Source organism: Brassica rapa, chromosome A10 (genome assembly GCF_000309985.2).
Source record: "Brassica rapa cultivar Chiifu-401-42 chromosome A10, CAAS_Brap_v3.01, whole genome shotgun sequence".
Taxonomy (NCBI): Eukaryota; Viridiplantae; Streptophyta; class Magnoliopsida; order Brassicales; family Brassicaceae; genus Brassica; species Brassica rapa.
Window position 1 is genome coordinate 20,329,229 of NC_024804.2, and position 15,224 is coordinate 20,344,452.

A 15,224-nucleotide genomic window follows, 5' to 3' on the forward strand; every position below is an offset into this window, starting at 1 on the left:
ATGAGGAAGTGGTGGTTTTATACTCGTAATAATTAAAATATTAATTAATTATACCAAACTTAAATGTTCAAATGGTTAATTCGTCGCTCGCTGCTTCCCATTTTCTACACTCGCGCTCACACTAAACCTCCTTCATCTTCTTCTCTCAAGCTCCTCCCGAGCGAGCGAGCGATTCTTCGCTCTTCTTCATCGCGTTTGCTAAATCGTAAGTTTTCTCTCTGTTTCGTTTGTCGATCTCGATCTAGTTTCTCTTTTCGGTTCGATTGTAGAATCTTCAGAGTAGATTGATAGTTCTGGATGTTAATTACCGTATACAGTTTTAGATCGGGAATCGAGAATCTGTTGCGATGCTTTAGGTAGTGATGGATTCCATCGATTTGATTAGAATCCTTAATCGAAACCTGCTTATGTTCATGAGAATCGTCTCCAACTGCTGCAGGTTTAGGTGATCACTGAAAATGGAGGAGGAAGGAGGAGACGGAGGGTCTCGTAAACGCGTGAAACCATCTGTATGTTTCTTATCTTCCGTTGATCATCTTCTGATTATGATGATCTGATTGATTCTCTAGTAGTGGATTTAGTTAGATACTTTTTTTTTTGAAAATTTTTGATAGGATGAAGAGGAGAAAGAAGGAGAGACGAGAGATGGAATGAGGCTTGATGAGAATGAGACGAAACTTGTTGCTTCTGATGAGATGGAACTTCGCATTTCTCAAATTCTCGACAAGATTGAGAGCTTCACTCACACTGTAAAAGCTCTCTGATGAATTACACAACGCATTATTGTTATTTTCGTCATCACTGATGATTATGATTCTGCTTGCTGTAGGTTTCTAATCTGCTGGATTCAGGAAAGACGATGTTCAAGGAACTGAGTAACGAATTTGAAGAACGTTTGATCATGTAAGATTGGAAAAGAGACTCTATAAGGTTTATGTATGTACCACAATTTGAGATGTTGAGATGAAACAGGATACACAAGGAACATGTTGAGAAGTGGCAGGAGGAGATCAAGGAGTTGCGTTTGCTTGATGCATCAAACGAGGAGACTACTTCCCTCTTGCACAACGCTCGCTTTCTGATTCAGAATCCTAACATTGAGGCTTGAGGTAATAATCTAAAACCCATATAGGACGTACTTATCAGCCATTACTAAGTACAGATTATCTTCTGCCGAGTGGTTTAAGAACTGATTATATATACTATTACCTTAGACCAACTATATATGTTTGGTTGGGAAATTTAGACTTGCCCAGTTTAAAAACTTATATGATGTCTTGAAGGGAACATAGAACAATCTTATCATGAACCTTCTCGGATTAATTACTCCGCGACCAACCCATTCAAATTTTTTTACCTGAGACTCAGTCATGAGGATTTAAGAAATTAGACAAGTATCTGCATAATATGCATGTTGCTCTATTGAGTCACCGAATCTTCAGAAATAATAATACTATCATAGCATATTTCTAGTTCCATTAAAATCCAGTGACTTCCCATCCTCTTTACTGATCTTTGATGTTGTTTTTAGTTCTTGTTTTAACTCTACTGTTTTTAAGGAAACTGTATACAACCTCTTTTTCCTGGTCGTACTACTAGTTTGTAATCATCATCTACATGTTTAGCTCTATCTTCTCTACTGCCTTTATTATACAACCTTATTTTTAAATAATAATATTTAACAATTCAAACAACATAGAGAAAAGTATTTGTTAGTAAAAAAAAGAGTTGAATAAGTTTATTAGTTTATATTCAATTAGATTCACTGCAATAAAAAGTATGGGTTATTCATGATAGTGAGGTTTAAGTGTTAGTTAATCGTCTACCGTCATCCTTCAGCAAAAAAAACATAAAATAAAATAAAAATGTTCTACCGTTGTGTTATGTTGCAAAACGACAAGACATGATGTCGGGTCGTTACCAAACTCTCTGGCTCATCTATCTATTCACATGCTAACGGCCCTGACTATTTTACATGACCCACTGACATTGCATATAACGCCAAGCCGATTTTTGGTTCAATTTACACTTGCTTTTGTTTCCTAATTTCTATTGGTTTATAAATATTATTAGTCAAAATTAAAACAGTAAATATAAACATAAGGTTTGTCGATATATATATTTCACTTGCTGCCGAAAAACAAAGTGGAGCGACTCCTGGAAATGCCTCGCACATTATCTTAAGTATTTTACAAAAAAAAAAAAGTGGAGCGACGGAATAAACGTTTCATAAGGGAACAAATTGATTCATATTTTCGTGACAAACATGATAGAATTATACTTTAGTTGAATGTCTATATCCCCAAATCAACTACCAGTTTTGGCGATAAGTTAAATATTATAAATTATCAGAAACATATTTTTAAAACATACACAAATGTTGGAATATCGCATATTTAGTTGAAATTATTAAATTCCAACGGCTAATTCTCACTTGTTTTATATTCATATATGATAATATGAGAACAGCTTTATTATTTAAAAATGTTTTCTGTTAAGAGAAGACGCCACATGGAGTGATGGGAAATTTAAAATGCAAATTCGTTTTTAATAAGGAAATTAGTAAGAAGACTGGTACAACTACAAGCTGGCCAGTGATAAGAAAACTCATTGGGCTTATCTTTTGGTTCCAAAATAGTCAATGATCTAGGCAGGTATACTTAATCCATATCACAAACTATATACTGTTTCAATAATCATTTAGTTCCTTGGTGCATGAATTTAGGTATATATGTCAAATATACTATTTGATCACTCATTTATTGGAATTTTATTTAGAAATCAAAGTCGGGGGATAAAGCCAAATGGAACATTCAATTCTAGTTTCTAATTTTTTTTTTGGAAAAAAATACATAGATAAAACCTTTCAAATTTGTAAAAAAAATTATTGAAACTTTTAATAAATCGCTTATAGTAATTGTGGTGGAACTGACCATAAAATAGGACGTGGTGAATAATGATCCACTAATTTTCATGATATTTGTCAATCCTGATAATATTAACATTATACAGGTGGCTTAGTAGAGCATACTGTATTTAACGGCTGTCTCATTGGAGGATATTTTTGTTCACATGTTTTGTCGGTTCTACTTCTAGTTATGTAAGCGTGTTTTAGCTAAACGATGTTATACTAATGCTAATTATTTTGCGAGAAAACGATGTTGATTCAAAAATATATTTCGGTGTCTTATCAGTTTTACCCCCACTAAAGACGAATAAGCTTCCAAAGCTTTTTAGCCGTAGAGAACTGATCTTACTGGATAACGTTATTTTTATCAGTTGTAAATTTAGATGGTCACTCTATTGCCGATCCCACATCTTGACAAACTTTAAGTCATTTGAATACATCGTTAATCTTTGTTATAACTTCATTAAATGTTTGTTGGAAAAAACAAGATTCATATAGCTATCGTTGACATCATTGACAAGTTAATGAACCTTAATGAATCAAACTTATCACGGCAACAAGTTTACCTTTAGAAAAAAAAAACTAAATAGAAATGAGTAAAGAAGAAGCTGGTAAAAGAAAAAGGCAAGTGGGATCCATAGGAGGGGCCAATAAGTGGCTTCACGCACAAACACACACATAAACACCTTCACTGACAGCCTTTTGAATCCTCCTCTGTCTCCTCTCTCTCTCTCTCTCTCTCTCGGCAATAATGATAACGTGAAGAAGAGGCACCTCAGCAAAGATCTAAAACTCACCCGCTCCCATTAGCCTTATCGTCTTCTTGCACCGGTTAGCTCACAGAGCAGCGCCCTTGAAGTAGTTGGACTTTCTCGAGACTTTTGTTGTGAAGACTTTTGGAGCTCTTCCTCTTCTTACAGATCTGGTGTTGCTGTCTACCGCAGGTACGCTTTTCTCTATGTTAGTCATTGAGTTTAACAGAAGAATTTAGCTCATAGATATGGAGATCTGGCAATAATCTTACTGATTTAAGCTTAGTATCTTCTTGAGTGTTTGCTCAGGAGGAATGTGTTTGAGATCACTACTAGATTAAAATTTTCTTTGAAATAACTTATTTTTTGTTTTAATTAATCTCTGTGAAGGATCAAAACAGAGGACGGTGAAGGGATGGGCAAGGCAAAATGGTTTTCTAGCGTCAAGAAAGCATTCAGCCCAGATTCAAAGGTAACGGATAAGTTAGTGACTTTATGCAAATTCATATGTCTCTTGACATCTTTGTTGTTTGATGTTTTTTTCAGAAGTCGAAGAAGCACAAATCACCCGAGAGCCCAAATGGCGTCAGGCAATCTCCTCCTCCTCCTCTTGAGGTGAGAGTAGCTGAAGTGGTTGCTGAACGGAACATGAATCTTTCCCCTGTGAATGCTACGACCACTGATGTTCTTGTAGTCCCATCTTCATCCTCTGCTCCTCCTCCTCCTGAGGTGGTGGTTCGTCCTCGTGCTCGGTTTGCTGGAAAGTCAAACGAAGAAGCGGCTGCAATCTTGATCCAGACTGTATTCAGAGGCTATTTGGTATGTTCTCTGGTTCCTGGATCTTTCAGTTGTTTGTTTTACTGTTCTGTTTCGCTGTGGTGTATTAACTTTTGTCTTTGCGTGATACAAGGCAAAAAGAGCAATACGCGCAATGAGGGGTTTGGTGAGGCTTAAGACATTGATGGAAGGATCTGCTGTTAAACGTCAAGCTGCAAACACTTTAAAATGTATGCAGACTCTCTCCCGTGTCCAGTCCCAAATCCGAGCTAGGAGAATCAGGATGTCAGAAGAGAATCAAGCTCGCCAGAAACAACTCCTTCAGAAGCATGCCAAAGAGCTTGCTGGCTTGAAGGTTAGTCACTCTTTTCTTACAATTTCATCTCATTCACTTTACAATCTTTGAGCGAATCTGACTTATGCTAATACATTCTCTTAGAACGGGGATAACTGGAATGATAGCATTCAATCAAAGGAAAAAGTTGAAGCGAATCTGCTGAGCAAGTACGAGGCAACGATGAGAAGAGAAAGGGCATTGGCTTATGCTTACACTCATCAGGTAATCTCATCAAATATAACAATTAAAAAGTGAAACACATAACATTAATATGTTTCATGTATTGCAGCAAAACTGGAAGAACAATTCTAAATCTGGTAATCCGATGTTCATGGATCCGAGCAATCCGACATGGGGTTGGAGCTGGTTAGAGAGATGGATGGCTGGTCCTGGTCGGCCATTGGAAGAACCAAACAATAACTTAACTCAACCTACCACACCATCATCCGCAAGAGGTGGCACTACTCCAAGAAACAAAAACAAAAACAAAAACAGTTTCTTCTCTCCTCCAACTCCCTCAAGACTAAACCAATCCTCCAGAAAATCCAAAGACGAGGACGACGCCAAAAGCACGATCTCGGTTCTGTCCGAGAGGAACCGTAGACACAGCATCGGTGGTTCGTCAGTCAAAGATGACGAGAGTATGGCTGGATCACAGGCTCTACCGAGCTATATGGTTACCACTAAATCAGCTAGAGCTAGGCTGAAGCCGCAGAGTCCGTTAAGTGGTGGTACCATCACACAGGAGAACGATGGGGTTGCTGACAAGGCGTCGGCTAAGAAACGCCTCTCTTATACGAATTCACATGCGTTGCCTAAACCAAGGAGGTTCTCAGCTCCGCCTAAGGTGGAAAGTGTCGACGTTGCCGTGACCAATGGAGGAGGAAGCTAAGCTATTTATGATTTGTCTTAAAAAAAAAGAAGATATATTTTCCACGTTATGGATCTGTCCGAGATTGTTGTTGCATGTTGTTATGTGTTCCCTTTCATTTGATAATTCATTTGTGCAGAGTGTAAGCGTCTGTTATTTAAAATTTTACTACAAATTTGATTATTCGACGATAAAGTTTACCTTATAACTTCAAATTTTTATTTTATTCTGTTGAATATTTCATAGATTTTGTATATACTGACAAATCCATTTCTATGGCGCCATTTGCGACATCTTTGTTCTATTTTTCTGCAGCATTTTTATTCGAATGTATGAATTGAAATATGAGGTCGTAACGATGTCTTACAAAACAGGGTTAGGAGTCTATAGACGATCCTCTGAAAGATGAAGAAGGTGTTGACTTTGACTCACCTAACCGACCTCAAAATCTATTCTATTAAAACAGCAGATTGACCAATTGATAAAAGTTGTGTTCAATTATGTATTCCTATTATTTAGGGGTAATTTTTATAACTGCATCATTTATTACTTTTTTATATAACCAACTTTTATTTACGGGTCATTTTTTTGTAACTGCACCACTTATTATTTCTTTATATAACCATGATTTTGTTTATAACTTCCATTTGATTCTCTCATTTCCGGACCCACTTATGTCAAAGTCTACGGTTTCATTCAGCAATAATCAGTCCTTTCTTTTTTCTGACATCATTTTTTTCTTTTTAATTATATTACACTGTTCTATATTCGAATTATAATTATTAGAGCAAATTATCATTTTAATCTATTATGGACCATATTAAATTAGGACCCATATGAACACCATTAACACAGTCCCAATAATAATACTAATATCAACATAGTTAATGAATGTTAAGGTATATATTAGCCTATTTAAATCATATACTGTTTTTTTAACAATCGTATATTAAAATTTAAATCTATTTTATTAAATTAGAATCATGCCAATTTATAAGTGTTATGTCCAACTAATTATTCCCATGTTTTACTCTTTCAAAAATGAAATATAATTCTTTATTTTATGTAACTAAATATAATATTCTGGTTTCAGAGTTAAAAAACTTAACTCTCTATTAATTTACAAAGCACATAATGTTAAAATAAGATTTAATAGGGTTTAACTGGATTTTTAATAGAAATAGAAAATTTATATAAACTCATTTAGCTTAACAGAGTTTAAATAAGTTATTTAATTAACAACATTTATTAAATGTGATTTTACTTAAAGTTATTGAAGACCATATTAACCATATATATAGATATATAACATAATATATTAGAATTTATCTTTTTCAAACACTTTTCAAATATTTTGTTCAGTTTTCGGTGCAGGTTGAATTTCATATTGGTTTTCGGATATAACATTTTTTAAGGAAAGTTTAAGTATATAGGTCTAATAGAGTATGAGACTTTAATTTTCAGATCTTTTTAAGTACGGATATTTTTGACTATTATGTTAGGTAATTAATAAAAAAATATAATATATTGCAAACTTTATAATTTTTTTTTAAAAAAATCTGAAATGCATATAGTATGTGAATAGTTATGCAGTTTGACATATTTAATGTAGTTACCAAAAATTATATTCAATTAAATCAACATTTAATATAAATACGATTACAAAAAATAACATAAATATAAAAGTGTTATTTCTCAAAAACGTTAAAACAAAAATATACCCGCCCTTTCAAGGACGGGTCAAAATCTAGTATAAAATTAAGACAAGGAGAGGACGTGGCAGACCTCCTCGTTTTTTTTTCCTCTAGAAGAGCCCTAAACCCATCCGCATCCCCCAATTGGATAATTTTTTTGGAGAAATTATCATTTGTTTAATCCGATTGATACGTGAACGATGGTAAGTTGTTGGGTCTATCTATCCCTTGTTTCCGTTAAATCCCGATGTTCTTCATCATGAACATGTTTTGGTGCTTTTCATTTTGGATACAGAGAGGATAGATCTTTGCTCATCTTCTTCTTGATTCCAAAGCCATGTTGGTTCCTTTTTTATATATATTTTGTATCTGACGTTTTGCTTGTCGTTGTGGTTGGTTATACAGGAAACGCCAATGGTTGCAGGTGCTGCTGTAGCGGCAGCTGCTTTAGCTGGTAGATACGGTATACTGGCTTGGCAAGCCTTCAAGGCCAGGCCACCCGCGGCTAGGATGCGCAGGTTTTATGAAGGTGGTTTTCAAACTGCCATGACGCGGCGTGAAGCGGCTCTCATTCTTGGTGTTAGGTCTGTCATTCATTCCTCTTGCTTCTCAAATTGAAAAAAAAAAAAGATGACATTAGCTAGAGTATGTTTAATAAATCAGACAAAAGGCAATTGCACATTTGATTTAGTAGGTTTTGAAATTATGAGAAGAACTTTATAAAAAGATTTGGGTAAGCGTTCTCCAGTGGTTTGACTGTGTGTTTTTGTTTATGGTGTTTTACAATAATAACAGGGAGAGGGTTGTGGCTGAGAAGGTGAAAGAAGCTCACAGGAGAGTGATGGTTGCAAACCACCCTGACGCTGGAGGTAGTCACTATCTCGCTTCCAAGATCAATGAAGCCAAAGATATTTTGCTTGGCAAATCCAACAACTCCGGCTCTGCTTTTTGATTGATACCAAACCCAATATGAAACTCTTTTTCATTTGATTATGTTTCTGAATTTAATACCATTTATCTTGTTTGTATCTCATTATTATGTTTCGGAAGCAGATGCTCAAGATTTTGATATATATGAAGAATCATTTTTTATGGGTTCTTTCTTGACACATCCATGATTAACTAACAGAAACAAAAACTGCGACACTAGGAGAAATCTTTTTAGTTAAATGTGTGACAGTAGTCAGTAGCAGACGTGCTATACGAAATTGGACTGAATCCATCAGACAGACAACTGTAACATCAGAACGAGAAAAGCATTGACAGATTCTCATTCACCACTGCTTGTAGAATGCAAAATGTGATCCAAAATAAAATTCTGTTTGGTGTAAAGCCCTATAGAATCCGAAGCAAAAAAAAAAAAATGTAGCTATCATTTCTATAGTTATCCACCTCTTTACTTCTTTACTCTTTGGTGGTTGTTGTAGCAGCACTAGTGTCCTTATGTGCGGCCTCTGTTTCGACTAGCGTCTCCTTTGTTTCTTTTACTTTCTCGAGCTGCCCTTTTGGTTCTCCGAATAAAGCAAAGAAAATCTGTCTATGGCACTCATCACAGAAATAGAAGAACGAGAAGTGACCTTCATTTGGAATCTTATGTACAGTAGCTTCCGGTATCATCCTGCCAATGTAGTCACTCATCGATGGTGGAGCCACCCGATCTTCCATTCCCTTTAAGGACTCAAATAGTAAACTTGTGTTAAAGATACACATAGACAGATTAACTAAAATGAGTTTTACAGATTTAACTATGCATTACCTGCCATATGTGAATAGGCTTTCGAAACCCGACAAGTTCACATTCAGCTTCACTGTACATTGACATGAGCCAAGAGAGGACACCATTAGTTGTACATTTCTTCTGTGTGCGGAACTCTGAAAGAGTAAAGCCCCATCTCGACACTTGAAGCACGGATTCTTCTACAAATGGCTTTGTGATTCCTTGACGGACGGATTCCTCCACGTTCCGTTGGTAAAATTCTTGGAAAGTTGGGTCTTTGAGTAGAAGCTTATCCTTAAAGAAAGAAAGAAGAACAGAGTTAGCAAGCGTGAGTCTCTGCTTTGTAACCTCTAACCACTGATGAAATTTATACCTTTTCTCCTAAAGAGAGTGACATCCACTGATCGAGATGATCAAGTTTACCAGAGAGAAATGATCTACGGTAGAAGAAAGGGAGAAGAGCTGGAAACCGGCGAGCTAAAAAGTACATGAACTTCCTCTTTGTTAACCAGTGCTCCCATGTTTTCACCATCTCTTCCTTGGCCATGCTTGGCTCATAAGGATTGATCACCGGAGCCACCATTGCAGCTCCTATAGTTTCACAAAACCAAACCAATTGAGCAACACTCTAGACGATTCCAATACAAGTTTTTCTTGCAAACAATCACAGTGTCAAATGATATGAAACGTATAAGTCGTTATAGGGACATTGTTAGTACCTGCAATTTTGTCAGGGAAGTACTTCATTGCAGCCCATGTATGCATACTACCAGTAGAGTAACCCAGCAACCAGAATTTCTCATCAATTCCAATAGCAGCCGCAAGGTTAATCAAATCCGAGGCAGATGAGCTAAGGTTTCGACCTCGGTGAGGATCACTCTCTCCAGACCCTGGCAGATCATACGAAACTAAACGGACACCATACTCCACAAGCAGTGACTTCTTCACTCCAGGTATACCTTAATCAGGTAAAAATTTCAACCATTAGAAGACAAAACTAAACGTAAACAGAAACTGATGAAAAACTAATTGAATATATCCATTACCTGCAAGTCGAGAGGAGATAAAAGAATGAGGAGTAACTAAAGAGTATCTCGCTCTCTCTGCTGAAACACCAAGCTCTTGGTAAGCTAAGTATCTACCATCAGGAAGCTGTACACGAGCTGCATTGGTGGGATGTACACGCAGTTTCTTTATCACCGCCACTGGTCTATCCTGCTCGGGGCTAAAGCTTAACGCTGCACTTCAAAGATCAACATGTCACAATGCAAGGAACATAGAGTCTCTTACATTTGTAAAACGGCACGCAGTTATCAGGCTTAGTACACAGGTTACTATTTGTAAAACGGCATGCAGTTCTCAGGCTAAGTACAACACATTGTGATGATTTACCTGCGAGAGCTAAGAGGAAGACGAAGAAGATCACAGGCCACGCGTGAACCGGATCGCGATCCTCCGGCAAGTACTCGTTCATAAAGCTAAGCTTCTTCGAAACTTTAGCCGCCGGTTTCGCGAGCTTCCGCACGACGTACGAGTCCTCGGTGACCACCGTCTGCTCCACGATGTCCTTGCATCCTTTGGCGAGGTGGAGAAGCATCTCTCCCCACGACTTCATAAACCCCGTCACTTGATCTTTCAATGTCTCTCTCGCCTCGGATCCGGATCCATCCAAGTAACCCGACGATCTCTTTGCGGTGGATTCAGTAGCCGCCGTTAGATCGATCGGCGCGCCGTCGTATCGCAATCCAGCGTCGACGAGACTCGCGAGCTCTTCCTGCCACGTAGGCACTCCTCTAATCTCATCCATTCTTCGATTTTAAAATCCCTAATCCGAACTCTAAACCCGAACCACTGTGAAAATCAGTTACATATATATAAATTTAAAAAATGAATGAGCTGACACCTTTACAAAGCGTGAGTTTCAAGCTCTCTTACTAACGAATCGTTATCTCTCTCTCTCTCTTTTTTTTTCTTTAACTAAAGAAAGCGAAAGGAGACAAAAGTGTTCTCTTACCTCCGATTCGTATCTCCACCTAAACTTTATTCTTCCTTTACAATATTCTCCATCGCCTCCTTGATTTGACTGGTGGCTACTTAAGGTTAAAAGTCACCCTCCGCCATTGACGAGATTCTCCAGCTCTCTTTCTCTCTGTTTCTTTGTAATTTCCTCTTTTCGTATTTTGCTGGCGCATTAATAAAATAGAAATATGGACCACAGAATCGAAATTGCCTTTTTTGAAATAAACGGTTGTTGTTTGTACACGTCGGTCTGCCGTGGTATCGACGGTTAAGTGGTGGGGGACCGGTTCAGCCTGTAAGGTGTTGTACGGAGTGGGTTACTAGAGCCGGGTTTTGTAAAGAGTGTGAGGCTGACGTGGCGGAAGTTGTAGGTAGGTACGGTGGGGTAGGTTGCATGTGACTTGTATTCTTTAATAAGATAAAAGGAGTATTTATACACGAGCGTATATGTATACATCATGTTCAAAAGAGGTTATTGGCAATTTATAAGCCCAATATGAGATGGGCCGATTAATTTGTAAATGGGCTGAGGTATCGCGGATCCTTTACATATATTAGGAGTCACTGATATAACTAGGTTTAGGGTTTTCAGTATCTTCTCTTGCTTGCCGCATCAACCTCTTTGCTGTTGATCTTCTCCTCCTTCGAAGAACAAACATGGGGTACGTTTCACCTCTCTTAGATCCTTTGCTGTTTTCTGATTCTTTGAATTACTAGGGATTTAATCGAGTCTGCTATTATTTTTCTGCTGGAAATGGCTTCACGATTCACATTTTTGTTTTCATTGTGGTTTCTGATTATCATTGAGTTCTGTAATGATTGTGACACAATGCGTCTCTCTTGATTATAGTTAATTGACCTTCTATTCTATTCTAGAGTCTTCATCTAGTAAATGCTTATTTTGGATGACAGTTCATCTTTTGTCTCAATTGTTTTGTTGTTGATGTGATGATATGGAACAGTAAGACAAGGGGTATGGGAGCTGGGCGCAAGCTCAAGAGGCTTCGTATCAATCAGAGGTGGGCTGACAAGCAGTACAAGAAGTCTCATCAGGGTAACGAGTGGAAGAAGCCTTTTGCTGGTTCTTCTCACGCCAAGGGTATCGTTCTTGAGAAAATGTAAGGCCAATCAAAAATATTGTAATTTTAGTTTCTTTAGTATATAGATATTGGAGCTGATGGGTCTTTTTGATTGATTATGCAGTGGTATTGAGGCTAAGCAGCCTAACTCTGCTATCCGTAAGTGTGCTAGAGTTCAGCTTATCAAGAACGGAAAGAAGATTGCCGCTTTTGTCCCCAACGATGGTTGCTTGAACTACATTGAGGAAAATGTAAGTCTGATCGTCTTAAAGCCTTTGTAACTGATCATTTGACATTAGTATTTTTTCTGTCAAAATGTTGAATTTTCCTCTGTTGCTGTTGTTGTTGCAGGACGAGGTGTTGATTGCTGGGTTTGGTCGTAAGGGTCACGCTGTGGGAGATATTCCCGGAGTCAGGTTCAAGGTCGTCAAGGTTTCTGGTGTCTCACTCTTGGCCCTCTTCAAGGAGAAGAAGGAGAAGCCTAGATCTTAGATGATGCATCAAGCTTTTGAAATTTGTTTTGATGTTATAAGCACCTTTTGTTAGTTCAGTTTGTTTTTGAAAACTCGTATGTTCTGTTCCATTCTAAACAAAGGTTCCTGAACTTATTGTGTTTAATTACGTTTTCAATGAATCTTGATTATATTTGAATTTACCAACAAATAATCACTTTTGTTTTTCTCATTTTTTACTTTTGATCATTATCAATTACTCTTAAGACTTTTCTTTATCATCTTGTTTAAACTTTATATGAAATACAATTAATCTAACGTCAAAGATTACATACAAACTTCTGTGGAATTCAACTCTAAAGCCTTATGACACCTATTTAACAATGACTTTTGCTTAATCAAATAATTAATGATACAAAGTTCATTACGACTTACGAGAAAGTGTTGGATACATTTTGAACATGGCTTTGCTTGATGGAAATGAAGACATTGCGCTTGTGAGAAAGTCTTGTAGCCATTGCAACAAGCTCTTCAAAACCTGACGCATCGAGGTAACCCACCAAGAGCACAACCATTGTCTCCAGACTTCTTGTGCTTCTCAGCAAACGCTCCACGAACGAAGCCACAAGATTGGACTCTGCGTACTTACCCACCAACATTGAAATGGTCTCCATAGATCCCGGGAAGGCCATGTCTTTTGATCTCCAGCACTGACGCTGATTCAAGCTATGTGAACGCAGGTAACTGTTCAAATGTGCTTCCTGCGACACAGAAAAACAAAATATTCATAACAAAAACTAAGACATTTCATCCAAAATAAATGTCAACATCTCACATAGTAACAGTATATTAGAAGGATAATAAAAAGAGGTTTTTAGTTGGTAAAGATACCGATATGATGCTGCATTTCACGGTATGTATCGTTAGCTTTCGTAATCCAGGTGAGTTCTGTAGAAGCTTTGTTATACCAGGAACAACAGACCGAACAATCATCGTTTCAAGAGTCAAATACTCGACCTTGAGCGTCGGAAAACGTACATCACAGAGCGCAGCAAGAGACAACATCTAAAGGGCACATGCACATAAACACAAAAGTAGAACAAGACAAGAGCCATTGGTCAAAATTGCACTTAGAAACGTTCACGTTTTCAGAACATCTACAAGAGAATGACAGAGAAGGATCGTTTCGAATGTGATTATGCATTTGAACAAAATGCTCCTACGCGCTACTAATCCATCAACTATGCACACCAATTATTGATTCCAGGCTATGTGATTCTACTGACATAGAGAGTTGTTGGCAAAACATACCTGGAGAAAGGTAGCACCAACAGTAAGCTTCTCAACATTCTGCAACTTTGCTAACATCTTCACCACGTTACCTTGAAGAAAATCAGCCGTGAGGGTCCCAAGATCGCAGAAGTAAATGTTTAAGTTCGCTTCAGTTAAACAAGACACATCCACTAATCTACACGGTAGCCTAGAATGTCTCAATCTCAAACAATGCACATGCGGTGCCACAATCTCCGTTGGCCCGAGAAACCAATCGCTTCGATCCATCTCCAATCTTATCAAACGCGGTGAACGACTCAGATCAACACATCGAAACTCATCGCAAAACATCAGCTCCAAGCTCTCAAGCAGAGGACAGCCACACAGAATCTTGACAAGTGCATCGTCAGAGAGCTTACAGTAACTCAAAAACAAGTTTTTTAAGGAAGTCCACGACACGTGGCACTTAGGTTTCATCACAACGGATCCAGACTCGATCAAGAGCTCCTTCACGGTAGAGTTCGCGTAGAAGGAGTCGGGGAAGTCGTAGTCCCTGACACGTGTATCACGAAACTCGAGAGAGAGCTTCTCCGCGTGACGGTTAACGGCGAACTCGATCCAGGCGTCGACGTGCTGGGTCCTATTGGCTAAGCATGTTCGGAGGTGAAAGGTCGCGACTTTGGGAGATGAGAAGGCGGATAAGGTTTTGTTTATCGATCTGGCGACCACTCTGTGGCTGTCGATGGAGAGGGAAGGGGTCTCGGACCAGACGTGTCTCCATCGTTTGGACAGGGCGGAGGTTCTGATCGCTGACTTTGTCGGAATTGAGGAGAGGATGAGGTGGAGAATCGCGTCTGGTAGAGAGCTGATGAAATCGTGACCGTCGGTTGGATCGTCTCCGTTCATTTTGTTTTCGGTGAGGGATGATTGGAGAGGTTGATAAGGGTTTCAACGGCTTCCGGTAGTGACGCCGGCTTGCTGTCGGAAGTTCTCAGCCAATGGCTAGGCTATCCATCGAATCTCAAAATATCTTTTTGCGTGTAAGAAAGTGGTGTTAAATGTCACTATGTATTTGATTAGCATATTCTCCTGAAAATAATAAAAAGTTAGGTACTTAAAAGGTAATATTCCATAATATATCATTCTTTATTACAAAATCTGGTTTTAAACTTTTAAAAAACACTTCGAAGGACCACACTGATTTTGCAAGTAGACTCATCTTAGGAACCACTGTTGCAGAATAGTGTTAGATTTCACGATAAGTGAGAATCAATACTATGGATTGGTTTTTGAGAGACAGAGTGTGTGTATTCTTGGTGTGAACTATGAGTTGTTAAATGATCATT

General features: G+C 38.0%; 6 protein-coding genes across 8 annotated transcripts; 4 read left to right on the forward strand and 2 right to left on the reverse strand.

Moving 5' to 3' along the window:
• Window positions 1–37: 37 nt before the first annotated feature.
• On the forward strand, window positions 38–3,197 carry LOC103847409. 2 transcript variants are annotated; one of them, XM_009124489.3, is made up of 6 exons: window positions 38–205; window positions 440–509; window positions 615–749; window positions 830–903; window positions 973–1,109; window positions 3,013–3,197. In XM_009124489.3, the coding sequence occupies exons 2-5, from the start codon at window positions 459–461 to the stop codon at window positions 1,106–1,108; spliced, it is 396 nt and encodes a 131-aa protein (XP_009122737.1). In that variant the 5' UTR covers window positions 38–205; window positions 440–458; the 3' UTR covers window position 1,109; window positions 3,013–3,197. The 2 variants fall into 2 exon arrangements, with proteins under 2 accessions (XP_009122737.1, XP_009122736.1); XM_009124488.3 differs by lacking the exon at window positions 3,013–3,197 and having other exon boundaries at window positions 39–205; window positions 973–1,628.
• A 295-nt stretch (window positions 3,198–3,492) lies between these two features.
• Window positions 3,493–5,873, forward strand: LOC103847410 (protein IQ-DOMAIN 1). Its single transcript, XM_033281768.1, has 6 exons — window positions 3,493–3,868; window positions 4,051–4,132; window positions 4,207–4,479; window positions 4,571–4,792; window positions 4,877–4,996; window positions 5,064–5,873. Coding segments are annotated over exons 1-6 (1,302 nt in total). The 5' UTR covers window positions 3,493–3,866; the 3' UTR covers window positions 5,667–5,873.
• Window positions 5,874–7,385: 1,512 nt separating this feature from the next.
• LOC103847412 (mitochondrial import inner membrane translocase subunit TIM14-3) lies at window positions 7,386–8,441 on the forward strand. The gene is made up of 3 exons (XM_009124491.2): window positions 7,386–7,542; window positions 7,745–7,923; window positions 8,135–8,441. Exons 1-3 carry the CDS (start codon window positions 7,540–7,542, stop codon window positions 8,289–8,291), a joined length of 339 nt encoding a protein of 112 aa, XP_009122739.1. The 5' UTR covers window positions 7,386–7,539; the 3' UTR covers window positions 8,292–8,441.
• A 40-nt stretch (window positions 8,442–8,481) lies between these two features.
• Window positions 8,482–11,314, reverse strand: LOC103847413. 2 transcript variants are annotated; one of them, XM_009124492.3, is made up of 7 exons: window positions 11,071–11,314; window positions 10,449–10,907; window positions 10,103–10,294; window positions 9,776–10,015; window positions 9,430–9,647; window positions 9,096–9,350; window positions 8,482–9,007 (listed from the first exon to the last, which is right to left on the reverse strand). In XM_009124492.3, the coding sequence occupies exons 2-7, from the start codon at window positions 10,861–10,863 to the stop codon at window positions 8,744–8,746; spliced, it is 1,584 nt and encodes a 527-aa protein (XP_009122740.1). In that variant the 5' UTR covers window positions 10,864–10,907; window positions 11,071–11,314; the 3' UTR covers window positions 8,482–8,743. The 2 variants fall into 2 exon arrangements, with proteins under 2 accessions (XP_009122740.1, XP_009122741.1); XM_009124493.3 differs by having other exon boundaries at window positions 10,449–10,893; window positions 11,071–11,242.
• Window positions 11,315–11,496: 182 nt separating this feature from the next.
• LOC103847414 (40S ribosomal protein S23-2) lies at window positions 11,497–12,807 on the forward strand. The gene is made up of 4 exons (XM_009124495.3): window positions 11,497–11,737; window positions 12,038–12,193; window positions 12,279–12,405; window positions 12,506–12,807. The coding sequence occupies exons 1-4, from the start codon at window positions 11,733–11,735 to the stop codon at window positions 12,644–12,646; spliced, it is 429 nt and encodes a 142-aa protein (XP_009122743.1). The 5' UTR covers window positions 11,497–11,732; the 3' UTR covers window positions 12,647–12,807.
• A 55-nt stretch (window positions 12,808–12,862) lies between these two features.
• LOC103847415 (F-box/LRR-repeat protein At5g02910) lies at window positions 12,863–15,110 on the reverse strand. The gene is made up of 3 exons (XM_009124496.3): window positions 13,918–15,110; window positions 13,498–13,671; window positions 12,863–13,367 (listed from the first exon to the last, which is right to left on the reverse strand). Exons 1-3 carry the CDS (start codon window positions 14,782–14,784, stop codon window positions 13,038–13,040), a joined length of 1,371 nt encoding a protein of 456 aa, XP_009122744.1. The 5' UTR covers window positions 14,785–15,110; the 3' UTR covers window positions 12,863–13,037.
• Window positions 15,111–15,224: the final 114 nt, after the last annotated feature.